At 37.6% G+C, this 27,224-nt stretch overlaps 1 protein-coding gene and 1 long non-coding RNA gene across 3 annotated transcripts in view; one reads left to right on the forward strand and one right to left on the reverse strand.

Annotated features, from left to right (window-relative positions):
• The window catches only part of LOC112640947 (uncharacterized), a 45,564-nt gene extending 19,712 nt beyond the window's left edge, over window positions 1–25,852 (forward strand). The window contains exons 3-4 of one of the 2 annotated variants that reach the window (XR_007411537.1): window positions 16,176–16,236; window positions 25,642–25,852. This is a non-coding gene — a long non-coding RNA (uncharacterized LOC112640947). The remainder of the gene's footprint in view (window positions 1–16,175; window positions 16,237–25,641) is intronic. The other variant, XR_004816341.2, reaches the window with a different exon arrangement.
• CLCA1 (chloride channel accessory 1) overlaps window positions 24,091–27,224 on the reverse strand; it is a 29,354-nt gene continuing 26,220 nt past the window's right edge. The window contains exons 13-14 of the mRNA XM_025417760.3: window positions 25,772–26,011; window positions 24,091–24,712 (exon numbers count right to left, since the gene is read on the reverse strand). Coding sequence (XP_025273545.1) covers window positions 24,330–24,712; window positions 25,772–26,011 — 623 coding nt within the window. The 3' untranslated portion in view covers window positions 24,091–24,329. The remainder of the gene's footprint in view (window positions 24,713–25,771; window positions 26,012–27,224) is intronic.

Raw genomic sequence — 27,224 nt, forward strand, 5'->3', positions numbered from 1 at the left:
GAGTCAAAATTATAGAGACAGGAAATAGAATGGTGGTTCCAGGGGCTAGGAGGAGGGGGGTATGGGCAATTGTTGTTTAATGGTTATGGAGTTTTAGTTTTGGAAGATGAAAAGGCTGGATGTGGGTGTTAGTGATAGTTGCACAACAATATGAATGTACTTAATGTGGCAGTGCAGTATGCCTGAAAGTAGTTAAAATCATAAATTTTTATGTTATACATATTTTAGCACAATAAAAAATTAGGAACTTAAGAGGGTAAAGGTTAACATTTTTATTTTATCTCACATATTTAAGTTAATAAGTTTAGCATTTACCGTAGTGTTCTTTCCTTTATTTGGCAATTTGACTGCAATTGGAGTTGCCAATAGTTCAACAAATATAAGTTGAGTCTCTACTGACTATAAACCAGGTACTGTGCAAGGCCTTAGAAATACAAAAGCAGATGAAGTATAGTCCTGAATCCAAAATGGGTTTCATTGGGCTGTTAGTAGAGCAGGTTTCTTCTGGAGGTGCTAAGAGAAAATCTGTTTAATTTCATTTTCCAGCTTCTAGAGATTACCTGCATTCCTTGGCTCATGTCCTTCACTTTTAAGGCTCAAAATATAGAGTCTTCAAGTTTCTTTCTCTGTGTGTGTGTGTCTGTTTCCATCATCACACCATCTTCTCTGCCTCTCCCACTGCCCTATTTCCCTTATAAGAACTCCTGTGATTACATTGGGCCCCCTGGAAATCCAGGATAATCTCCCCATTTTGAGATCCTTAATTTAGTTATAACTGCAGAGTCCCTGTGCCATGTTAGGTAACGCATTCACAACTGTGGGGACATGGACATCTTTGGGAGGCCATTATTTTGTCTTCCACATTTACTTTTCTTTGTAGAATTCAAGTTCATTTTGAGTTTATTCACCTTTAGTATTTAGATGCCTCTCCTATCTGTCATGATGGCTGCTTATTTAGCTCTACAAACTTGAACTAGTCCTTGTCCCACTTCCAGTAACATCATTAAATCTTTCTTGACCTCCTAGACCAAAGATATCTCTCTCCTCTGAACTCCTGTAATGCTTCTGTCTTGTTCATTTGCACTAATAATTCACTAGTGTAAACTCTCCATTCTAACAAATAGAAATTTACCTCAAATAGGCTTAAAGAATTAAGTAGAAGTTATTGACTCAAGAATCCAAAAAAGGATTGGACAAGGAATTATGGAATGGTCAAGGTGCAGCTAGTTTTTAGGAGCAGTCAAAATCACGAACTAATTATCTCTTCTTTCTTTGTTGCAACTTCTCTCAGAGTCACTTCCATTGTCTCCTATGAAGGCTAACTGTCCATATGACAAGAAACTAATATATATATACTAATATATAATATAACACTATATGTTAATTAACTGGAATTAAAAGAAAAACAAAAATTAAAAAAGACTTGTGAAAAAGAAATATAATGCTTCAACTGCATGTTTAAGAACATATTGTTTGCTCTAGAAGATGTTTTTGTTCTTTGGTCTAAAGGGAAATACAAAATATTGGTCTTTTTTTTTTTAAAGATTTTATTTATTTTTTTGAGAGAGAGAGAGAGAACACAAGCAGGTGGGGGAGGGCCAGAGGGAGAAGCAGACACCCAGCTGAGTGGGTAGCCTGACTTGGGGCTCAATCCCAGGACCCTGGGATCATGACCTGAGCTGAAGGCAGACACTTAACCAAATGAGCCACCCAGGTGCCCCCAAAATACTGGTCTTAACTAACTTAATTCCTTAGCAAAAGTCTTTAACTCCAATTTCACAAAGAAAATAGAAGCTATTAGACATGAATCCCCCCAAATGCTTACCTTTACATCTACAAATATACCTTTATCTGGACTGTCCCTTTGTTCATGCCCCAGAAAACACTAGTAATTACCTTTTAATCTCCATGTACCTGTGCTCTTTGTTCTCCAATCTCACTCAGGATCTTAACAAAGCATCATTTCCCCCTCTTTTCTCTTTCTCCTTTTCTGCTGGCTTTCTGCTGATGTCTGCTCCATCTCAACAGCATTGAAAGTGATACAAACCTTTCTCATCTTAAATAAAGAAACTCAGTAATGTGGGTATATTGTTTTATACAGTGAGTGAGTTGGGTATTTAATCTTACTTGACCTCTCTGTAATTTTTGATGTTGTTGACCATTCCATCTTTTTTGAAACTACCTCCTTTCTTGTTTACATGATATATTCCTGATTATATTGGCCAATCTCTGGCTATTCCTTTTCAGTCTAGTTCACAATGCCTTTTTTCTTTTTTTTTTTTTTTTTAAGATTTTATTTATTTGAGAGAGTGAGAAAGAGAGCATGAGAGAGAGCACGTGAGCAGAGGGGAGGGATAGAGGGAAAGGGAGAAGCAGACTCTTTGCTAAGCAGGGAGCCTGATACAAGACTTGATCCCAGGGAGGAGGGGGCAAGATGGAGGAAGAGTAGGGGTCCTCAACTCACCTGGTCCCACAAACTTACCCAGATAACTTTCAAAACATCCTGAACACCAGTGAATTTGACCTGAGATTTAAAGAAAGAACAGCTTCTCCCTCCTGTGTCTCTGCCTCTCTCTTTCTCTCACTACATCTATCATGAATAACTAACTAACTAACTAACTAACTAACTAACTAACTAACTAACTAAATCTTTAACAAAAAGGGTGGGGGAGGGGGAGAATCCCTGGGTGGCTCAGTGGTTTGGCCCTGCCTTTGGCCCAGGGCGCGATCCTGGAGTCCCGGGATCAAGTCCCACGTTGGGCTCCTGGCATGGAGCCTGCTTCTCCCTCCTCCTGTGTCTCTGCCTCTCTCTCTCTCTCTCTCTCCATCTATCACGAATAAATAAATAAATCTTTAAAAATAATAATAATAAAGAGAGAGCAGCTGGAATGCTACAGAGAGAAAAGTTTTCACTTCTAACAAGTTAGGAAGGTGGAAAAAAATAAATAAAAAAGAATAAAGTGGGGGAGGGGCACGGCGAGGAGCCGGGTGAAAACAGAGCAGCGAGAGCCTCCAGAACAGGAAAGCCCAGCCCTGGAGAAATGGGAACTTTAAAAATCTGCACTGTAGTTTTCCCCAGTGCTTAGCAGGGAAATTGGGCAAAGTCCCAGGAGGGGCAATGAAGCCTCAAGATTCCCTGAGTCACTATAAGAGGAGGGGTGCCCAGGGAAAAACTCACCTCAAACCAGGGTCTGATATCGGTAAGGGGATGGAGTGCTGCAGGTCTCTGGGGCATTTGGGAAAAACCAGTCAGGTGGGCTGGCTCCAGAAGGAGGTGGCCTTCAGGAGAGGCGGCTGTCAGAGCGTGGGTCCAGCAGCACAGGGCCCTGGATCCCAGGGCCCCCAAGCGGACAAAGCTGGCAATCCTGTGTTCCCTCTGGGATGGGCAAAAGCAGGGAGGGCACAGAACAGTGAGAACTCTTCTGCTGGGCACCCCCAAGCTATGCAGATCAGTGCACCCGTGCAGGCCCAGGGAGCATCTAGGCCAGTGTGGACTGGGAGACTGCATTAAGTTACTCGAGCGGAGCTCGACCCCATTGCTAGAAATCTGGCCGCCCCCACTGTTATTTTTCCTTTTTGTTTCACTGTGTGCCTGGGAGAGGTGGGGCCACCAGGGAACAGAGGCCTCACAGGATAAACAGCTCCCGCCGAGCCGTCACCTGGCAGGGGGTAGGACATCTCCACTCAGGCACACATACCTGAGAATCACCGTAACAGACCCCTCCCCCAGAAGACCAGCTGGAAGAACAGGGGAAGACCAAGTTTATTGACCAAGCAGTACTGGAAAGCTCCAGGACTGAGGGAAAATAATATATAGAACTAGAGGGTCCCTTATTTTTTTTTTCTTTTCCCATTACAACTTTTTTTATTTCAGACTAAAAATTTCTAAATTTTTTTCTCTTTTCCCACCTTAACTATAATATCTTACCAGTTCTTCATTTTTAAGTTTTTTTCCTCTTTGACTTTTATATTTCTACAATTACATGTCTTAGATATATTTTCCACTTCTGGATTCCCTTCAACATATTCAATTTAATTTTGGTAGATATATGAGATATGGGTTTTTGTTTTGTGTTTTTTGTTTTTTTCTGCCTCATTTTGTTTTACAATAGTGGAAGTTAATACCTTCTAAAACACAACTAACATACACCCAGAACCAAGTGGAATACCGTGCTGGTTCATTCTATGAGACTATATTCTCTCTTCCTTCCCATTCTGGCCCCCTCTTTTATCTTGTTTATGTTTTGGTGGTCAGTGTTGGGGCTTTCTATATGTATTGCTGGTTTATATAAATTTGGGATTGAGCATCTTCTAACATACAGAACAAAATACACTCAGAACCAAGAGGATAACCCTTTAGAACCCCTCAGGTAGGCTACATTCTCTCTCCACTACCACTCTTCACCACCACCATGCTCCAGCCCCCTCCTTTTTTTCTTCTTTCTTTTTTCTCTTTTCTTTACTTATTTTTTCTTTTTCTTTTTTCTTCTTTGTGGTTTTTGGCCTTTTATTTTTTACTACTTTGTTTTAAAATTTGTTTTTCACTTTAGTGGTCCTTTTGTTTTATCTTGTTCTGATCTTCTTTTTCATTTTCTGGTCTCTGACCTCTTCGAAATCATCTGGGTATATTTTACTTAGGTTGTGGTTGACATTTTTGACTCAGCCTGCTCAGACAGCCACTCAGCACTAGACAAAGGAAGAATTCACCACAAAAGAAAGAACTGGAAACAGTACTCTACCACAAAGTTAGATAATATGGATTTCAATATGATGTCAGAAAGTCAATTCAGAAGCACAATTATAAAGCTACTGGTGACTCTGAAAAAAAAAAGCATAAAGGACTCTAGAGACTTTGTTACTGCAGAATTGGGATCTAATCAGACCGAAATAAAAAATAGATTAAATGAGATGCAATCCAAATTAGATGTCCTAACTGCTAAGGTTAATGAGGTGGAAGAGAGAGTGAGTGACATAGAAGACATGTTGATGGTAAGGAAGGAAGTGGAGGAAAAAAGAGAAAACAATAAAGAGACCATGGGGAAAGGTTTAGGGAAATAAATGATAGCCTGAGAAAGAAGAATTTACATATAATTGGGGTTCCAGAAGAGGCTGAGAGGGAAAGAGGACCACAAAGTATATTTGAACAAATCATAGCTGAGAACTTCCCTAATTTGGGGAAAGGAGAAAAGGCATTAGAACTAAAAGATAGAGAGGACCCCCCCAAAAAAAATTCAATAAAAACCATTCCAACACCTGAACATTTAGTAGTGAAACTTGCAAATTCCAAAGATAAAGAGAAAATCCTTAAAGCAGTGCAAGACAAGAGATTCTTAACTTATATGGGGAGAAATATCAGATTAACAGCAGACCTCTCCACAGAGACCTGGCAGGCCAGAAAGGGCTGGCAGGATATATTTAGAGTACTAAATGAGAAGAACATGCAGCCAAGAATATTTTATCCAGTAAAGCTGTCATTTAGAATAGAAAGAGAAGTAAAGAGCTTCCAAGATAGGCAGAAACTGAAAGAATATGTGACCGCCGAACTAGCTCTGCAAGAAATATTAAGGGGGATCCTGTAAAAGAAGGAGGAAGCCCAAAGAAACTATCCACAAAACAGGGACTGAATAGGTATTATGATCACTAAGTTCAAATCTTTCACTAATTACTCTGAATGTGAATGGGCTAAATGATCCCATCAAAAGACACAGGATATTGGACTGGATAAAAAAGCAAGACCCATCTATATGCTGTCTACAAGGATTCATTTTAGACCTAAGGACACCTCCAGCCTGAAAATGAAAGGGTGGAGAACAATTTACCATTCAAATGGTCCACAAAGAAAGCTGAGGTAGCAATCCTCATATCCGATAAATTAAAGTTTATCCCAAAAACTGTAGCACGAGATGAAGAGGGACACTATATTGTACTTAAAGGGTGTATCCAACAAGAAGACCTAACAATCATGAATAATTATGCCGCTAATGTGGGAGCTGCCAAGTATATCAATCAATTAATAACCAAAGTAAAGAGACACTTAGATAATAATACACTAATAGTAGACTTCAACGCGACACTTCCTGCAAATGACAGATATTCTAAGCATAACATCACCAAAAAAACAAGGGCCTTAAATGATACACTGGACCAGATGGATGTCACAGATATATACAGAACTTTCCATCTGAACACAACTAAGTACACATTCTTCTCATGTGCATGTGGAATTTTCTCCAGAATAGACCACATACTGGGTCACAAATCAGGTCTCAACTGATACCAAAAGATTGGGATTGTCCCCTGCATACCACAGTGCTTTGGAACTAGTACTCAATCACAAGAAGAAGATTGGAAGAAACTCAAACACATGGAGGTTAAAGAGTATCCTACTAAAAGATGAGTGGGTCAACCAGGAAATTAGAGAAGAATTAAAAAGATTCATGGAAACTAATGAAAATGAAGATACAACTGTTTGAAATCTTTGGGATACAGCAAAAGCAGTCCTAAGAGGGAAATACATCACAATACAAGCCTCCCTCAAAAAATTGGGAAAAAAACTCAAATACACAAGCTAACCTTGCACCTAAAGGAATTGGAGAAAGAACAGCAAGTAAAACATACACCAAGAAGAGAACTAATAAAGATTCGAGCAGAACTCAATGAAACAGAGACCAGAAGAACTGTAGAATAGATCAACAAAACCATAAGTTGGTTCTTTGAAAGAATTAATGAAATAGATAAACCCCTAGCCAGCCTTATTAAAAAGAAAAGAGAAAAGACTCAAATTAATAAAATCACGAATGAAAGAGGAGAGATCACAACCAATACCAAGGAATAAAAACAATTTTAAAAACATATTATGAACAGCTATATGCCAACAAATTAGGCAATCTAGAAGAAATGGATGTGTTTCTGTAAAACCACAAATTATTAAAACCAGGGGATCTCTGGGTGGCTCAGGGGTTTAGCACCTGCCTTCAGGCCAGGGTGTGATCCTGGAGTCCCGGGATCAAGTCCCACATCAGGCTCCCTGCATGGAGCCTGCTTCTCCCTCTGCCTGCGACTCTGCCTCTCTCTCTCTCTCTCTATCTATCTCTCTCTCTCAATCTCTCTCTCTCTCTCTGTGTGTGTCTCTCATGAATAAATAAATAAAATCTTTAAAAAATTATTAAAACTGGAACAGGAAGAAATAGAAAACTTGAACAGACCAATAACCAGTGAGGAAATTGAAGCAGTCATCAAAAACATCCCAAGACACAAAAGTCCAGGGCCAGATGGCTTCTCAGGGGAATTCTATCAAATGTTTAAAGAAGAAACAATACCTATTCTACTAAAGGTGTTCCAAAAGATAGAAAAGGACAGAATACTTCCAAACTCGTTTTATGAGGCCAGCATCACCTTAATTCCAAAACCAGACAAAGACCCCACCAAAAAGGAGAACAAGAACCATATGATCCTCTCAATAAGCAGAGAGGGAAGCAGGCTCCCTAAAGGGAGCCTGATGTGGGACTTGACCCCAGGACCCTGGGATCACAACCTGAGCTAAAGGCAGACGCTCAACCACTGAGCCACCCAGGCATCCCTATGATCCTCTCAATAGATGCAGAGAAAGCGTTTGACAAAATACAGCATCCATTCCTGATCAAAACTCTTCAGAATGTAGGGATAGAGGGAACATCCCTCAATATCTTAAAAGCCATCTATGAAAAGCCCACAGCAAATATCATTCTCAATGGGGAAAAACTGAGAGCCTTTCCCCAAGATCAGAAACACGACAGGAATGTCCACTTTCACCACTGCTATTCAACATAATACTAGAACTCCTAGCCTCAGCAATCAGACAACAAAAATAAATAAAAGGCATTAAAATTGTCAAAGAAGAAAGTCAAACTCTCCCTCTTCACAGATGACATGATACTGTACGTAGAAAACCCAAAAGACTCCACCCCAAGATTGCTAGAACTCATACAGCAATTTAGCAATGTGGCAGGATACAAAATCAGTGCCCAGAAATCAGTGGCATTTCTATACACTAACAGTGAGACTGAAGAAAGAGAAATTAAGGAATCAATCTCATTTACAATTGCACCCCAAACCATAAGATACCTACGAATAAACCTAATCAAAGATGTAAAGGATCTATATCCTAAAAACTACAGAACACATATGAAAGAAATCGAAGAAGACACAAAGAGATGGAAAAACAGTCCATGCTCAGGGATTGGAAGAATAAATATTGTGAAAATGTTTATGCTACCCAGGGCGATTTATACGTTCAATACAATCCCTATCAAAATACCATGGACTTTCTTCAGAGAGTTGGAACAAATAATCTTAAAATTTGTATGGAATCAGGAAAGACCTCAGAGAGTTGGAACAAATAATCTTAAAATTTGTATGGAATCAGGAAAGACTTCTCGAATAGCCAGGGGAATATTGAAAAAGAAAACCAATGCCAGAGGCATCACAATGCCAGATTTCAAGTTGTATTACAAAGCTGTGATCATCAAGACAGCGTGGTACTAGCCCAAAAACAGACACATAAACCAATAGAACAGAATAGAGAACCCCGAAATGGGCCCTCAACTCTATGATCAACTAATATTTGATAAAGCAGTAAAGACTATCCACTGGAAAAAGGACAGTCTCTTCAATAAATGGTGTTGGGAAAAATGGATAGCCAACGTGCAGAAAAATGAAACTAGACCATCTTTTACACCATACACAAAGATAAATTCAGAATGAATGAAAGATCTAAATGTGAGACAAAAATCCATCAAAATCCTAGAGGAGAACACAGGCAACAGCCTTTCTGAACGTGGCCACAGTAACTTCTTGCAAGATTCATATATGAAGGCAAAGGAAACAGAAGCAAAAATGAACTATTGGGACTTAATCAGGATAAAAAGCTTCTGCCCAGCAAAAGAAACAGTCAACAAAACTAAAAGACAAAAAAAAAAAACAAAACAAAACAAAAAAAAAAACAAAAAAAAAAACAAAAAAAAAAAACAAAACTAAAAGACAACCAACAGAATGGGAAAAGATACTTGCAAATTATATATCAGATAAAGGGCTAGTATCCAAGATCTATAAAGAACTTATTAAACTTAACACCCAAGAAACAAAAATCCAATCATGAAATGGGCAGAAGACATGAATGGAAATTTCACCAAAGAAGACATACACATGGCCAACAAACACATGATAAACTGTTCTGCATCACTGGCCATCGGGGAAATACAAATCAAAGTCACAATGAGATACCACCTTACACCAGTGAGAATGGTGAAAATTAACAAGACAGGAAACCACAAATGCTGGAGAGGATGTGGAGAAAGGGGAACCCTCTTGCACTGTTGGTAATGTGAACTGGTACAGCCACTCTGGAAAACTGTGTGGAGGTTCCTCAAAGAGTTAAAAATAGAGCTACCCTATGACCCAGCAATTGCACTACTGGATATTTACCCCAAAAACAGATGTAGTGAAATGCTGGGACACCTGCACCCCAATGTTTATAGCAGCAATGTCTATAATAGCCAAATTGTGGAAGGAGCCTCGATGTCCTTCGAAAGATGAATGGATAAAGAAGCTGTGGTCTATGTATACAATGGAATATTACTCAGCCATTAGAAAAGACGAATACCCATTATTTGCTTCGACGTGGATGGAACTGGAGGGTATTATGCTGAGTGAAGTAAGTCAATCGGAGAAGGACAAACATCATATAGTTTCACTCATACGGGGAATATAAGAAATGGTGAAAGGGATTATAAGGAAAGGAGGGAAAATGAGTGAGAAAAATTAGAGAGGGAGACAAACCAGGAGAGACTCCTAACTCTGAGAAACGAACAAAGGGTTGTGGAAGGGGGGTGAGCAGAGGAATAGGATAACTGGGTGATGGGCACTGAGAGGGGCACCTGATGGGATGAGCACTGGGTGTTATGTGTTGGCCAATCGAATTTCAATTTAACAAAAAAAAGACTTGATCCCAGGACCCTGGGATCATGACCTGAACCTAAGGCAGATGCTTAACCGACTGAGCCAGTCAGGTGCTCCACAATGCCTTTTTCATTATCCCCTCTTCCCACTTAAGTGCTGGCTTTTTTTTTTTCATTTAAGTTTTATTTGCCAACATATAGTATAACACCCAGTGCACATCCCATTAAGTGCCCTCCTCAGTGTTGGCTTTTTTCAGTTCATTCTTGGTTCTCTTCTCTTCTCCTTCTCTATGTTCCAGCAGGTGATCTCACATGGCTTCAGTTATCCTTTGTACTCTGATAATGACCAACTACACATCTAGCTCAGACTTGTCAACAGAAATCCTAAGTTCAAGAAGCAATGGAATACCATTTTCAAAATACTAAAAGAAAAAAAATTGTCTAATATTTTAAATTATAACTTAAAGATTAGAGTGAAATAAAAATAATGTCAGAAATACTAGGTCTTTGGGCACCTGGGTGGCTCAGCTCTCTCTCTCTCAAGTATATAAATACAGTCTTTAAGAAAAAAGAAATACTAGGCCTTTGATTACCTAATACACCCTCTAAAAATACTCTTGGAGGAAATTCTCCCGCAAGAAGCAAAATCAATAAAGATGAATCAATAAAATATGGGTGATGAGAATGAAGAAGAGCACTCATTGTGATGAGCGTTGAGTGTTGTAAGTGATGAATCACTAAATTCTACACCTGAAATCAATATTACATTTTATTTTAACTAGAATTTAAATAAAAATTTAAAGCATTAAAAAATAAGATACAGGAACTAAATGCTAGTAAATAATTTAATAAAGTTTCTTGTTTAAATAAGCAATGAATAACAACAGTGTATCAATTTATAATTTAAACTCTGGCAAATATCAACATGAAGGAAGTTGGTGTTGGAATACAGAGAGAGATAAGGACCGACTAAGGCATTTCTGTTGGAAGAGGGGGAAAGTGTGATAGAGCTATTTATCTATAGCTTATCAAGCTTTTCAGTTCTATTACTATAGGAAATGAATACATGAATAATAAATCTAAGAATAAGTCTTAATAAGTAGATATAACCACCAGAAGGCTAAAAGTGTAATGTATGATTTTCAAACCAGCATAGTAGAATTCAGTCTATCTAATGGAAGATAGGAAGGAAGGGGAACAGAAGAAACAAAAAGGAAATACATGAAGTAGAAAATATAAAAGAAGATGGCAGAAATAATTTTTAACAAATAAACCATTAAATTCACTTTTAGTAAGACAGGGACTCTCAGCTTAGATTTTGAAAAGATGCAGTAATATGCTATCCACAGAGACACACTTTAAACGATAATGTGTAAAGAAAATGTATTAAAGGTATTTGTAACCGGTAATGAAAAAGACAATCAGTTGACCCTGAAAGATTTTATTTTGCCTCTTTATAATTTTGTATAGTGACTCACCAGCTCAGATTGAAATCTCTGTCCTCATAGAACTCCTGCCTCTATCCTAATTCCTCTCAATATAGTCTACAGCACAGTCTTTCTAAATAAAACATGATCTTGTCCTGCTGCAGCTATTTTATTATCATTTCCCTGTTGCTTACAAGAAAAGATGTAGGATCTTTGTCATTTTGTTTAAGGCCTTCCTTGATTTGTAGCCTAGTTACTTCCTCGTACTTTCAACCTCTTGCCCTCTCTTCTTTCTCCTTTGGGCACACAGAAACATTTATATTTACCTACAGGGAACACTCTAATTTTTATGACTTTGCCTATTTGGCTCTTTCTGACTGGAATTTCCTTCTCTTTCTATTTGTCCTTCAAGACTTAGATGAGGTGCCACCTCTTCTGTGATACTTTCTCCTTTAGCTCCTGTAATTATATCACATCATATCACATCACATTAAAGTACTTTGTCCCTTAGTAAACTGTAAACCAGTGGGAGAGCAGGGACCATGTGGCCCCAGCCTCCAGCATGGTACCTGTTATACATTATAAATTGTGCTCAATGAATCCAAGCCAGCAAGTATGTTCCAGGTGCTAGATGGTACTACTCAGACCAGTAGGTAAGAATCAAAAATTAGGAAATATGTTCTGTGTATAAAGGTTACAATGAATGGTTTGGTTTTTTTTTTTTTTTTAACTCAAAAAAGAGGATTGAGATAAATTATTTTCTGAAATATTAACTGTATGAGTGTTTTAAGCATACTCTTTGGTTGCATGGGACAGAAAACCAACTCAAATAAATTAGTCACATATATTTATATATGAAACGATATTAGGCATATTTCACATAGCATTGCAAAGGTGAGGTTGCCCCTATAGCTCAGGCTGGGTGGGAACTGGGGAAACTAGGGATACGAATGTAGCCAGGTTTTTGCCCATCTCTTGGTCTATTGGCCTCACCATCCCATAGCAACTTCCCCCTTTCAGTGGGAAAAATGGACAGAGATTAGTTCTGAGCCTCACCATGCATAGCTTTGACCATTTTTCTAATTACAGTTCAAAAAATCCTGGAGAAGAGCTCTGATAAGCTTGTTCTGAGTCAAGTGCTTAGCTGGGTGAATCAACAATAACAAAGAGGGCAGTGTCAGACAGCAAAGATATGAGAAGGGTGGGGCAGTCTCAGTCCTTGCCTCTCAAGTTAAGGTCCTCTGGTATCATCTGAAGGTTGTTAGAAATGAAAAATCTTGGGCCTTGAACCAGCTGAACCATAATCTGCATTTTAGCTAGTTCCCTGAGTGATTAGTCAAATTTGAGAAGCACAGGACACATTAACTAGGAACAACTGTTCTCTCTTTCTTCTGAAGCTGAGAAAATTACCCCTCGTTTTAAATGATCGGAGATGTCTCAAGGAGATGTCAGCAAGATCATCCTAAGTATTTGCACATAAAATACAGTATTTTGAAAAGTTTTGGAATTTTCTTTAGGAGCAAATTTTACAGAGAAATATTATTCACTGTTTTTTCTCTGGGATAGTTTATCACATATGTTAAGAGACATTTCAACATCCTTTTACTTTCCCATTATTTTTATAGCAAACTTATCTACTCTTATAGCCCAAAGACTATTTACGGGCTACTGGAAATCTCCATTTCTAAAATAGTGACCTGTTTTCTCCTTGGGCTCCACTCTTATTATGTTTTCCCCAGATGGTCCTGATGAAACAGTTTGGTACATTGATCAAACCCCTAGAGTGGTCCTGTGGTGGTATCAATACATTTTCTGGGCTTGTATAACAGTGACCTGTGTCAACCAGTCAACAAACGTGAGACTCTGGGTCCTCAGTACTCAGGGCTGTATCTAGTGATTTAGAAGCTCCTTCTGGAAGGAATAAAAGGAAAGAATTCATTTGTACATCAAGCTAATAACATGTTGTTAAATATATCAATCTTCTAGTGCATTCCAGATGAGGTCTAAAAAATGCTTTTTGTACAAAGAATTTGTTCTTTGGGTGGAGCGAGAAGCATTTCTAGGAATCAACCATTGTCTTTATCTTCTCTGCATATCAGGGCTTTTTAAAAAATCAGATTGTGTCTTAGATACTCAAATAGGCATCAATTACAAGCCCCCAGATGATTAAGGACAATTCCAGAGGAACAGTGACTTTTTACATAGAGTTGTTTATGTCACTTATTGTCAATGAATTCAATCAAAATATGATAGATTTTTTTTTTCTATTAGAACTATTTTTTAAATTATTTAAATCATTTTAGATGATGATTTGTTTTTCTTTTCAAGCCGGGAAATGCTAAGGATGTAAAACCATTTTCAAGATTCTGACTCAAAGATGCATTAGACTTTCCAACCAGCTAGCCCACAGTGATAAGGATTTAGCAAGATACTAGGTCTCTTGATTTAAGAATTATACCTATTATTATTATTTTTTTTTTTTTGAGAGAGAGAGAGAGAGAGGGCACCTGAGTTGGCAGGGAGAGGCAGAAGTGGAAGAGACTCTTAAGCAAGCTCTGTGCCCAGCATGAAGCCCCACATGGGGCTTGATCTCATTACCCTGAGATCATGACCTGAGCCCAACCCAAGAATCCAATGCTTAACTGACTGAGCCCCCAGGTGTCCCAAGAATCATATCTATTAAGGTAATTTTATTTAATAACTGTTTATGGCATACCAGGAGAGCTAATTAGGCTAATTAGTTTTAAATTCAAACTTTTGAGGGGATTTATTTATATACAAAGACAAATGGGGAACTGGCAGTTTTTTTGGATAACAAAATACACTTCTGCACTGTGGCAAATGAGCAATTTTGTATCTGCCTTCCCTAGTTATTCTGCCCTGTACAAATGGCCATACAACTACCAAATGCTCTGTGCCACTTTAGGGAGACAGTGTTCAAACCTATGCAAGGGCAGCCAATTCCGTTGAATGCATTCCAAATGATACTGTTTTTATTATCTGTGTGCCACTGAATATGATTTATAGGACATTTCATAGAGGGTAAGAAGTGAAAGAAAAAGGAACCATACTGCAATAACAGACTGAAGAAATAGATACCATTGAGCTTGGCTGAATTATTATATGACCTGAAATCTCACCAATCTGGATGATTCCACTGGTACAGTAATTTTAAGGAAAATGGTTTGTCCTATGTTGAATCATTTCTCTTTAATTTTCTGAACTCATGGTTGTATGATTTCCAAAGCAGCAACTCGCTATTTGATTTATAATGAAAGTAGAGTAGCCAAGAGCTCTCTCCATTTGGTCCAAAGATTTACTGTAAAGGCAGCTGAATCATTTCTGGCTTGGGAAGTAAGTCCCTGAGAGAACTCAGAATCAGCCCAACTTCAAATTAAGGATAACACAGGTCTAATACTTGTAAAGTGCAAAATGTAATACAGATTAAGGAACAAATACATAATTAGTTTTGCTGCCAACTTTTTCAATCCAGATCAGATTTTGAAACCACCTGGGGGATGATTTCCTCAAGTCTAGAGTGGTCTCAGGTGAAAACACCTTGGTTGGCAGATGTATTAGGCTATGGTATAAGCAGTGTCAGCCAATCTCATATTCCTTGTTATTATAGCCTTGATTGTCTGTAATTGATCAGGAATAATTTCACTGAAATTTCTAGATAACTGAAGCCTAATTCATATAGTTTGAAAACTTAGTTTTAACTATTTTCATGCCTCTCTTTCTAAAACAGAATTGAGTAGGCTGTGTTGAAGATAACTTTGGCAATGTAATGGGGACCCGGTGAGTGGCAAGAATCTTTATGAATCCCCTCTAGTAGCCACCAGGATCATATATTCTAAGTCTTTATCCAAAGGAACAGATTTTATTGAGGCACACACATATTTTCACAGAGGGAAGTGACATATTTTCAATTATTTCTAGTAAGTAATATCAAATAAATTCATATGGTAGTCAGTGATGGGACAAAGGAGTGGAGAAAGCGCATTTACTTGGCATCTTCTCTGAGTGTTTCTTGGGCTTGCCTCTTGGTAGCATCTTTTAACTAATATTAGAATTTGTTTAGCTACTAACTTGGGTTCATCATGCTCTAAATCAACCTTTGGAGTTTCCTCTGGCAACCAGTACAATGTTCTTGGAAGTTTGCTGATCTTTGTAGAGGTGTATGGTGTCCCATATATCTTTACTATGGAACACTGGCCTCTGAAGGCACTGCTGAGATGTCCTTATGCTCCAGAACCATAAATTCTCCATTGTCCTCCTTTCTGGCTCTGTTCTGTCTTCCTAGTGCTCAGTCTTTGTTGTCATTTTGAATTTCTGGGATCACTCTTCTGTTTTTTTTTTGTTTGTTTCTCAACATGTTTTGGTTTTTGTACTGTGTAGATTATTTCTTTTTATGTATAAAATCTTTGTTCTGACTATAAGCATTACTTAAAAATTGGGAAAAATACAAAGTTTAAAGAAGGAAATTTTAATTACCTACTATTTTATATATACATATACACATATTTTGGCTTAACTATTAAGACTATACTGTGCATTCAATTTTGTAAACATTTAAAAACTAGACATAGTGTAAGCATTCTGCCAAAAGACTATTTTGGGTTTTCTATTCTGTTCTTCTGATCTATGTGTCTGTTTTTGTGCCAGCACCATACTGTCTTGATGACTACAGCTCTGTAATATAGCTTGAAGTCTGGAATTGTGATGCTTCCAGCTTTACTTTGCTTTTCAGAATTGCTTTGGCTATTCAGGGTCTTTTGTGGTTTCATACACATTTTAGGATTGTTTGTTCTAGGTCTGTGAAAAATACTGGTGATATTTGAAATAAGGATGAAGATGATGATGGAAGTGATGAGGTAACTATTATTGATTTAGTGATTTCTCTGTCTCTGCAGGCCCTGGTCTAACCAATCTACTTATGTTCATTCAATTAATCTTCACATCAATCCTATGATAGGACTTATTAGTCTCACATTACAGATAAAGAAGCTATAGTAGAGAGAGATAAGTAACTTGCCCAATATTCCATAACTAGTGAGGGAATATATATATATATTTATATTTATATTCATTTTCTTATGCCAATAAAATATTTTATAAATCCCACTTAAAATAATTGAATAGAATTTCACCACATGAATACATCATACTTTACTATTATTGTTAGACACTGAAATTGTTTTATACTTTGCGTATCATTCAGATAATGTTACTATGAATATCTTCATTGGCAATTTAGTTATTTCCTCATGAGAGATATCTCGATGTAAACTGATGTGTCAAGGGGTAAAGATATTTACGGCCTTTGACATCGCTAATTGCTTTCTAGAAACACGGTGACTATTCACAAGATAGTATATGAGAGCATATACCTCACTGCACTAAGTATTAACATTTAAAGATATCTTTGTTCGTGTGAAAAGTAAAAATATTGTTCCATATATATATGAAGATTTTATTTATTCATGAGAGACACAGAGAGAGAGGCAGAGACATAGGCAGAGGGAGAAGCAGGCTCCTCACAGGGAGCCCAATGCAGGACTCAATCCCAAAACTCCAGGATCATGCCCTGAGCCAAAGGCAGATGCCCAACCCACTGAATCACCCAGGTGTCCTCATATATATTTTTAATTTAGTAGTATGGATTGTATTGTTGTTGTTACCAATCAGTGGGATTGCTCATAGCACACAGAAAATTAGGTCTAGAACATACCCTTATTCCTAGTTGAGGAAACTGAATAAAGCAATCAATCCTGGTGCTTAGGCTCTTTGTTATTCTTGGTTACCTTTGTCATAGTTTATTATTCACAACTGTTAGTACACTACTAGATACTACTAGATAAGCACATTTGATACATGAATTCCCACATATATCCAGTCCTGCCTGGTAGTAAAACAGAGCAATAGTACAAACTACTGGACAACTAGGCTGTGTTCTATTGGCAAATTTGATCCATATATATCCAGTGTTAGAACAAAGAAACAAGTTAGTCAATGACCTCTGTACCCTAAATTAGCAAATTTGATTGACAATTCTAAAGTTAATTGCTATGTTGAGAAAGGTTTCTTGTAAGAGTTCTGTGATTCTGCAGGGTTTTCCTCTTCCTGGTTCCTGGATATACAGTAAATGTAGATAAGGAAGGTACATAGGACAATGAATTAAAAATAAACTATTTCCTCCATATGGAGCCTTGGCTACTGGCTACATGATTTAAAAATTGTGTAGTCTATAAAGTTTCTATAAGGGGAACATTTAAAAATTATTTTCTGAAAAATAAAATGTATGAAAAACTGGTTAATGTGAGAGGTCGTTATGTCAGATAAAATTATGTTCCTTGTACTATTATTCTAGAAATATTTAGTGATCATCTTGTCTGGGTCAGTTGCTTTAGTTCCACCTGTCTGCAAACAGACCTCACTAATACAGAGATGGATCTATGAAAAGAAAAAAATGATTCAAAGTAGTAGAACTGCCTGGGTTCAAAATGGCAACTTTGTTATTAACTAGCTGTGTGACCATACTCAATCTGTTGGACCACTCTTTGCCTCTGCTTCCTCATTTGCAAAATGTGGATAATAGTATTATCAACCTCATAAAGTTTCTGGTGAAGAACAATGAGATAATAGAGCAGAAGCTTGTAGAATAGGACCTGGCACATTGTAAATGCTAAATAAATATTTGCTATTATCATTATTACCACTAGAAAATAATAAGTATTCTTGTTATTATTCTATGTATTTTAATTATTACTACTAAGGAAGGTCACTTGCCTCCTCTCTCTTCATCAAGCTAATGTTTTATGCAGAGCAATGGTATAATTGCAACTATATTGCTGGAGCAAGCCTGTCAATGAATTAATCTGGAAGTTCTTTGCTGTGGGGAAAAGAATATCTGAAAATATGAGGCTTGTACAGTGTTGATCCAGTTCATACAACTAAGCTTCTATTTCATGAGGGTCTATAGTAAACTGATTAAAGAGGTTGGTGTCCAGATTTCAACTAACTCTGCTTAAATACTAGTTAAATCATTTGCGAGTTGTTGTGGGCAGCTTACTTAACTCTGAGCTTTACTTGTCCTTATATAGCCTTTTTTTTTTTTTTTTTTTTTAGAGAGAGTGAAAAGTGTGAATTGGGTAGTGAGGTGGGGGGAGGAGGGACAACAGGAAAGGGAGAGGAAGAATCTTAAGCAGGCTCCATGCCCAGCACAGAGCCCAATGCAAAGCTCAATATCACAATCCTGAGATCATGACCTGAGCCTAAATCATGAGTCAGATGCCCAACCAACTGAGCCACCCACGCACCTCTATATAGCCTTTTGATAGACGTTTCTTCCCTTTAGAGGGCCCTGCTCTGGCTCTTTAGTGGCTGTGTCTCTCCCAGGTCTGGCTCCACAGGCATGATCTATGCTGTCACATATGGCCCTCTACTCAGAAAGGTCCTGTGTTTGGTTTAATGCTTTGTTGTAGTTGTCTTGAAATTCTTATTAATTTTGTCTTTGAACTTGTGTTTTGTAAGTGAAGTTTGCTGGGACAGTGGTTCATGCATTTAAGTAGAAGAAATACATGCACTATGTGCATCTGCCGTTCCTTGCAACCCAATTTGCATAAAGCATTCATACTGTCCCATAAGCACAGAGTTCAGGTGAACCCACAATACATTGGAGTTCAGGGAGACTCAAAGTGGGTACCAGGTGAACATGTTATATCTATAATTAAGTAGGTGGCTCTCTGACAGCCCTGAACACAGAAAGAAGGCAATGATATTCTAAGAAACACAAACAACCAAGAAATTGTATTGCATTTTTTCTTAATTTTATTATTTCCCTTTGTTAGCCAACAAAGGGAACTTATGTTGAAAATGATGATATAGAAAGAAGGTAAGAAAAAAAATAGGGCCACCCATAGTTCCTTTTTCTTCAGTCTTCCTTATTCAAAGGGAAGCCAAAGGTAGAGAATACATAACAAGATGTAAAATAAAAACACTTGAGTCTATTTTGTGCACTGTTTTCACCGTTCTGCCAAGAATGAAATACACATGCATGTACAAGCTACAAAATGCAAAATGTGTGTGACACATACAAGATAGGTGTTCTTTTATTTGCATTTGAGACTCCCATTGTATAATATAAACATGAATACTGAAGTCATGTAAGCACTTTAAAATTGTGATTTATCTTTATTTAGAACAACTTTAAATAACCAAAACACCATGACAAGCTGAGAAAGAATATGGAAGAGAGGAAAAAACTTTGTATTTTAGTAGCTTTAATAACATTTTTTTTTAACTACTGCTTGAACAAGGGGTTCTGCATTTAAATTTGAATATGGCTTTGCAAGTCATAACAAAGGTATGATTGTGAAGATAGGAGATAAACACATTTTAATAGCTTGCTAGCCTGATTTATAATGTTTGCATATTTAGAGATATTTTATGGGTATTTCCTGTTTGTATTTTTGCCCCAGGCCCCTCAAATGTTAGGGAAGGACCTAGATGTGAGTATCTAAAGCACTTATTGCCTAGCACTTAGTAAAATCCCAATAAATGATGCCTGTTATCAATATTCGGTGACAGCAAATGATGACGGTGATAATGTTATACCTTTCTGCTCTTGGTCAAGACCCTGAAACCCTGCTCACCTCTCCTCCACCAAAACCTCTTCCTCACTGCCCAAGTTAGTGGGGGTGGGGTGATGGTGGCAATAGGAGTATTCTGCTTTCCAACCGCCAGATACTAAAAGCCTTCCTCTAAATAGACTGGTTGTCTGGTTCCCTAAAGTATTGCTCTGGATCCCACAGCTATGCCTTCTGAGTAGAATTAGCTACTGCTGGAATCATGCATGAGCTTGCTATGCCCTCTACAGTGTGCATTGTGCTGTCTATTCTGTAGCTCATCACGTGTTTTTTTTTTTCCTAATGGATTTCAAATTACTTTTGATACTTAGGAAAAGATTTATCTCTAGCGACAATTAAATAGGCTAACAAGAACAATATAACATGTTTCCCTTATCAAATTGGGTGCCAGGAACTGGGTTAAATAGATTTTTCTCAATTACAATAATATACACTGCTTAGGCTTTCTAATTCAGTGAATTTCCTGTCCTCATTATTTAGTTTTTAACCTGGATTGTCATCTTTGACTATTTCAGTGAAATTTTATTGTAAGCTTCCTTACACACTGTTTTGTTTATTTGTCTTCTCTGTGGTTTTATTTTTTTTTAAGATTTATTTATTTATTTATCGCACAGAGAGAGAGAGAGAGCACGCAAGCAAGCAGAAGCAGCAGCAGGCAGAGGGAGAGGGAAAAGCAGGTTCCCCACTGAGCAGAGAGCCTGACATGGGGCTTGATCCCAGGACCCTGGGATCATGACATCCTAGGATCATGACCTGAGCCAAAGGCAGATGCCTAACAGACTGAGCCACACAGGGGCCCCTCTTCTCTTTGGATTAATGAACCATTCTAACATGCTTGAATAGCATATTCTTTGGAAAGACTTTGGCATTACCTCCAAAGTCTGAAACCATCTAGAATTATTTGGGAAAATGTAGAATCCATTCAGGCCACGTGCCAGGTAGTTTTTTAAAGTATATTATATTCTTATATTCTCTTTCTCATTCTTTTGCTGATGTTGATATCACCAGACTAGCATTGAGTGAATGAAAAGAATTTGATCCCAAAGTCACTCCAGATTGCCTCTGGCAGTAGATTTTGCCCAACCGGAAAGATGTAGTAATATTTGGAGAAATGGAAGTCTGGTTAGGATCATTTTGTTTCTTTTCTTTCTCTTGATTTTTATGCTTAAAGCCAGACATTATAACACTAGGTATTACTTCCCCTGGCAGACACCACATGTGGACTGGCTACCAAATTATGAGTTCTTAAAATAGACGCTTCTCCCAAAATAGCACCTCCATATCATACATTATTACTTGCCTGCTTGCTTGTTTATTGCCAGCTGGCTATAAACTCCTTGAAAGCAAAAACCGTACCTGGCTTGTTTATTCATTGCATCCTTAGCCTCTAATACAGTGCTTGGGATGCAGTGTAGGTACTTAAAAATTTTTTGTTGGATGGATAAATGACTGCCTCTAGCACAGGGACAACATGCTTAATGCAAAGCTAGGGACTTTCAGGGCAGGTGTGGTAACAAGAAAAGTAGAAGTAGATGAGGGAATTGAAGATTTTGTCAAGGGAGGACTTGAAGTGACTGCCATATCAGAGCAGTACTGCCAAGGAGATAATGGGCTGGGTAAAAGAGGCAATCAAGATGAGAGGTCATCATGAAATTGCAAAACCAGTTTAGTGGGTTAGGAAGTGAGTAACTCAGAGGTTAAGAGGCTGTGGCCAGAATAGGCTATAGGATTTTAAGATTTTAAGATTTTAAGGTAGGTGAAGTTGTTCTATGCCATTATTAGGTCCAGACTGGACCTTAGAAGTACCAGGTCAAGCCATGTGGAATTGCCAATATTCTCTCATTTTTTTTAACTTTTAAAAAGTCACTATCATGCTTCAGTCCATTAGTTTGCTAAAGTTTACTGGTGTTGGGGTAAAGATAAAGGAAGTTTGAGGCTCAGATATTGATGGACTCATTCATATCACTTCTGGTACTAGGCAGAGTGATTTTAGGAGGCAAGGGGCAAACATTGTTACCCATGTGCCTGTCTTGGGTGAGATTGGTAGATGACAGTGAAGAGAACAGATAGAGGATATGAAGGCTTTAAACACACACACACACACACACACACACACACAAACAAGAGACCATGGGAATAATGCCCTAGTTTTTAAGTTGCAAAGAGGAGCTTAGAAAATACTTCTCTCCAGCTATCCCTGGTACTTGGAATGGAAGGAGCAGTCTCTTCTAGAAGAAAGGGAATCTTCCAATAAGGGTTCAGGCCATGGCAGCGATGTTCTATGGAGCTGAGTTGGAGACCTCAGATCCATTTTCCACATGGGGCAGGTGAGTGACCCTCTGGTCAGGCAAGTGCCTTGGTTTGGTTTTGTAATTTACAGAAGATTTCAATTTGACCTTCTGTCCATTTGGTTGGCAGAGTACCTGGATGTGCCCTTAATAAGCATGTTTTAGGACATCAGTATTTTCCTAGCCTTAGAACTCTCTGCCATTCAATTATTATAGCAAACTTTTTTTGTTGTTATAAAATAAACTCTATTATCTGAGATTTCTAAACTTTCATCCTTCAAGGAAAACAGACATGTGCTGAAAAGCTGATGAATAGTCTGCAATGACCATTTGAACTTATTCTTGACCCACATTCTTGACATTTTCTTCTAGCTGCTGCTGACTCTAGTTATCCACAGGGTGGGGGTAGAGAGAGGAAAGGGTTAGGCATCTCAAGATCATCTGTGAATCTAGGTATTGGTGTCTCTTATGTAGTGGTCAAATTTGCAGGTTGAAGGGCTGTGATTTCTGCAAATCAAACTATCCATTTGGAGTAAAAATCTAGAATGGCTGTGAAATCTGAGTCTTAGAGATGGAATCCTCTTGCTTTCAGATTTATTAAGGATCCATGGATAAAACTTCACATGGCTCCTCCTGAGCCTCTGGTGTGTTTTTCACTGTAGAATCTGTTAGTCTGTATGTCTCCTTTTTCTGCCTGCTTGGAAGCTCAAAACGAAATATGTGACTGGACTGTAGCAATTATATAGAACATTATATTAGGCAATGGATGTACTAAATCTTCCTTTTATTTTTAGTATATACTTATTTCTCTTCATTTTAAAATTTTCTTAATTTTGTGTGTGTGTGTGTGTGTGTGTGTGTTTATTGAATGTATCTCTAAGGTACTTGAAATCCTGTTTTGATATAAGGAAGATCTACATAGAGATAAATTTTGGGCCTACATAGAAACAATCTCCTGGGTATTTTATTTTCAATCGGAGAGCCATCCACACCTTGAACTCTTTATGCTAATAAACTGAGAACTGGAAACACCTTCTACAAGACTACTTCTCCTGGGAGGCCCTGAATTTGTGATTATTCCCTATGGATTGCCATACTGCTAAGTTAATTTGGCTCCTTTTTTCCTTTCTTTTCCTTTTTCTTTCATCTATCATACCTCTCCCACCTTTATTCAGTTCTTCACATGGTTCTCAAAGTCTGTCTTCTGAAGCATAGCTCTGATTATATCTGTCTCTTGATTAAAAAGAATAATAAATCCTCAGATATTCTTTATTCACTACAGGAAAAAGGCTAAGTCTTACTCATCTTTTTTGTACTCAAGACCTAGCATGAACCTGGAATATAATAGGCAGCTGATGAATGTTTGTTGAGTGAACTGAATTATATTACATAAGATAATGCAGATAAGGCATTATTAGAGGATGTAGCACAAAGTATGCAAAATAAGTTTATTTCTCAATCACCTCCCTTCCACATCTGGCTCGAACCTACCTTTCTCATCTCATCTCCTACCACTGTGACTATAAGCATCACTACTTGTAATTTCATGCACATAACATACATTTCTATGCCTAAGGAGACTTCATCATGCTACTATTTCTTTCTGCAATGCAATCTCTTCCTGAAATGCATAATCCCTGCAAATTTAGAGAAGAGAATGTATATTCTTGGTAGTTTTGATTCAAATAACAAGCCATGTCTTTTATATTTAAATAGTTTGACCTCATTGAACATTTCTGGCCTTTTTCATATGCAATTACATGTTCTTTTTAATTGGCAAAACTCCTTAAAATGAATTAAAATATACTTTCATTTATTGATCCAAGCACCTCTTCTTTAAAATCATTAGTAAATGCCTGTACAATGATCAAACTTTTGAATTTAAATGGATAATCTTTATACATCTGTAGCCAGTTGTTTAATATTTTATTTCATTACATCGCCCTCTACAGAAAAGTTTAAAATACATTTTGGAAAATTTTATAATCAAAAGAAGGATGGATGATTTATTCATCTCGTGAAAACTCAGCCCTAGCCTAGTGTCAGCTGCAATTCCCCTAGCCACTTCCACATAATTTTTAAAACGTGAAGGCCAGGAATGGTGCTATTGACACTAATATCAGGACAAGGAGGAGAAGGAGTTGGTATCTCTGGAGGAGTCTCTGGGGGAATAAACAAAGACACTCGTGCAATATTAGAGATTTCTGACTTTAGGTTGGACTTATCAACAGCCTGAACAGCAATGAAGAGATCTGTGCCATTTTCAAAAGTGATGTCTTCTGGTGTAAAAACAAAGATTTCCTTAGAGTTGGCCTCCTTCGGGATGAGATCCGATGTGTTCACTTGAAGTGAATCATTGAATTTGTCTCTGAGATCAAGAATATTTGCACTTATTTTAATGATGTACTTGTGAGCTAAAAAAAGAAAAAAAAAGTTGTGATTTGTAATTGTCAAGTGTTAAAGAAGTTTTAAAGTTTATTAGAAACTATATCACTACTCCATAAAGTTCCAGCGAATAAATGTAATTGATAGTCCATATTTATAAGTATTAGTATTCTTTTTACATTCTTGTTTGGGCATCTCAACAGAGTAATAAGTATAAAACTGAATCAGAGGGTGCCTGGGTGGCTTAGTGGGTTAAGCATCCCACTCTTGATTTGGGCTCAGGTCATGATCTCAGAGTGGTGAGATCTATCCCTGATGAGCTCCATGCCACCATGGAGTGCTCTTAAGGTTCTCTTTCTCCCTTTCCCTTTGCCCTCGCCCCTCCCAGCTTATGTGCTCCCTCAAATATATAAATTAAGTAAGTAAGTAAATAAATAAATAAATCTGGATCAGGCATGACCTTGGTCAGTATTTCTGTGCATGCACCTGGCTAAGAGAGGAAGTCTTTAAATTACTGCTCATTGCTTCATTATTTATGGAAGATAAAAGTTGCTTCTTAAACTTTCATGTGCATATAAAATACCCAGGGATCTTAAAATACAGATTTTGGATTGCTAGATCTAGTTGGGGCTTGGGGCTCCACATTTCTAACAAGCATTCATGTGATACCCATGCTGCAATCTGAAGACTATACTTTGAGATAAAAATCCAGTAGAACTTGAGGTTTATTCCAAAGATGAGTTCTGCTCCCTAGATATCTATGCTCTATTCCCAATCCTTTCCAGGAATCACTGCTAAAAATGGAATTTATTAAAGGACAGCTTGGCAAGATTTAAAAAAAAAAAAAAAAAAAACTAAAGATTGCCTGTTACTGGTTGAAACTTCTTAAAACTTAAAGTAGGTCAGTTTTTCAGGTTCTAAACCTCTCCTATTTAAAAATCCTAACCTTTCATTTCAGAAGACATTCAAGATCCCTTTTGCCTTCTGCCTTTGACATGTATCACAACATGTCTGCCTGCCTCACCTCCTGCTGCACCTCTACTGGCTGCTTAACACCTTTACCGGGTCTACTACCACATTCAGCTTACCTCTTCCATGATCATAATCATCCCCAGGAGCTGTCCAAGTCAGATTAATAAAGTTGTCCCCGTGGATTTTTGCCTGAAGGTCAGTGATTTGACAGGGTGGGAAGAGATCAGGTATAGGAGCTAGTGGGACGCCAGAGGCCACAAATGAACCGCCCGAGGATGTTCTACTGAAACACACTTGCTTGCCTTGAAGATCATTCTTATTAATTTCGGGTCTCGGTGGATTCCATTTTACTTCACCTGCATCACATCACATCACATCACATCACATCACATCACATCACATCACATCACATCACATTGTAAGCGACTATATGACTATACTTCCTTCTGTTTTGTTATCAGATTACTTTCTTCCTAGTCTTGCTTGCCTTTGTCTTCTTTCCTCCCACGCACAAAATTAATTTTAACTATTTGATGTAAAGATCCCAAATCCAGTTGCATCAGAGGAAAAAAAGCAAAGAGAGAATCAGTTGTTTTTTTTTTTTTAATTTCACAGATACTTTCTGAAATAACAATTCTCATAATTTATTTTCATGACATTTGTCCTGGAATTCTTTCTCTTTCCATCTTTTTGGCTATCCTGATTTACTTTTCTTGATCAGTTTAAATCCTACCTCTGTTTTAAGCCTTCTTAGGCTGCCTCAAGAAATCTCTTTCACCTAGATAATACTGTTTGTTTTATTTTTCCTATTTATTTAGTAACTAACCATCTGGACTATCAAGAATTGCTTTGATTATTTCTTCCATACATTTTTCTTTCTCTTTTTCTCTGTTTGTGTTTAATCTTTCTCATTAGATTGCATATTCTCATAAATTGCTTTATGTTAGGCATTCTAAAATTTTATGATTTTAAAAGACTTCTGATTTTCTCATTGAATGTATGGGAACATTGTACTTGAGGCAATCTTAATTTTCTTCACATTCTTGCTGAAAGGTTGTATAAATGTAATACTAGAATTCAAAAAATACCTTGGCCTGCTCAATCAGTGGGGTTCTCAGACTTTTATTTCAATAAAAATATTCCAAAATATCTGAACATGGCATTACTTAGAATTTACTCTCTCATAAATTCTATTTCTTTAGCCCTTATAAAATTTTAATCTGTAAAGACAGATTATCTTCATGCCCATCAATCTGGTCTTGGGCAAAGATAAAGTTAGTATTCAATTCACCAATAGAGACCATCTCTCTCGATATTCAGGCACATCAAGAGATAGAGAGAGAAACATGGCTTTCAATGCCAAGCTAGGCACTATCATGGTTAGTCCTAACAATTAGACCAATAACCTCTCGAGCCTGTTTTTCCATTTGTAAAATAGGATAATTAGGAGAATGTAATGTTCTAGTGTGAGTAAAACATTGAGCATGAAGCTAGATATGGCTGCTAAGCCAATCTTCACCTGCCTTCTTCCCCTAACTCAGAAAGAAGAACAAATGAGAATAAGCTGAA

This window comes from Canis lupus, chromosome 6 (genome assembly GCF_003254725.2).
Source record: "Canis lupus dingo isolate Sandy chromosome 6, ASM325472v2, whole genome shotgun sequence".
NCBI classification, from domain to species: domain Eukaryota; kingdom Metazoa; phylum Chordata; class Mammalia; order Carnivora; family Canidae; genus Canis; species Canis lupus.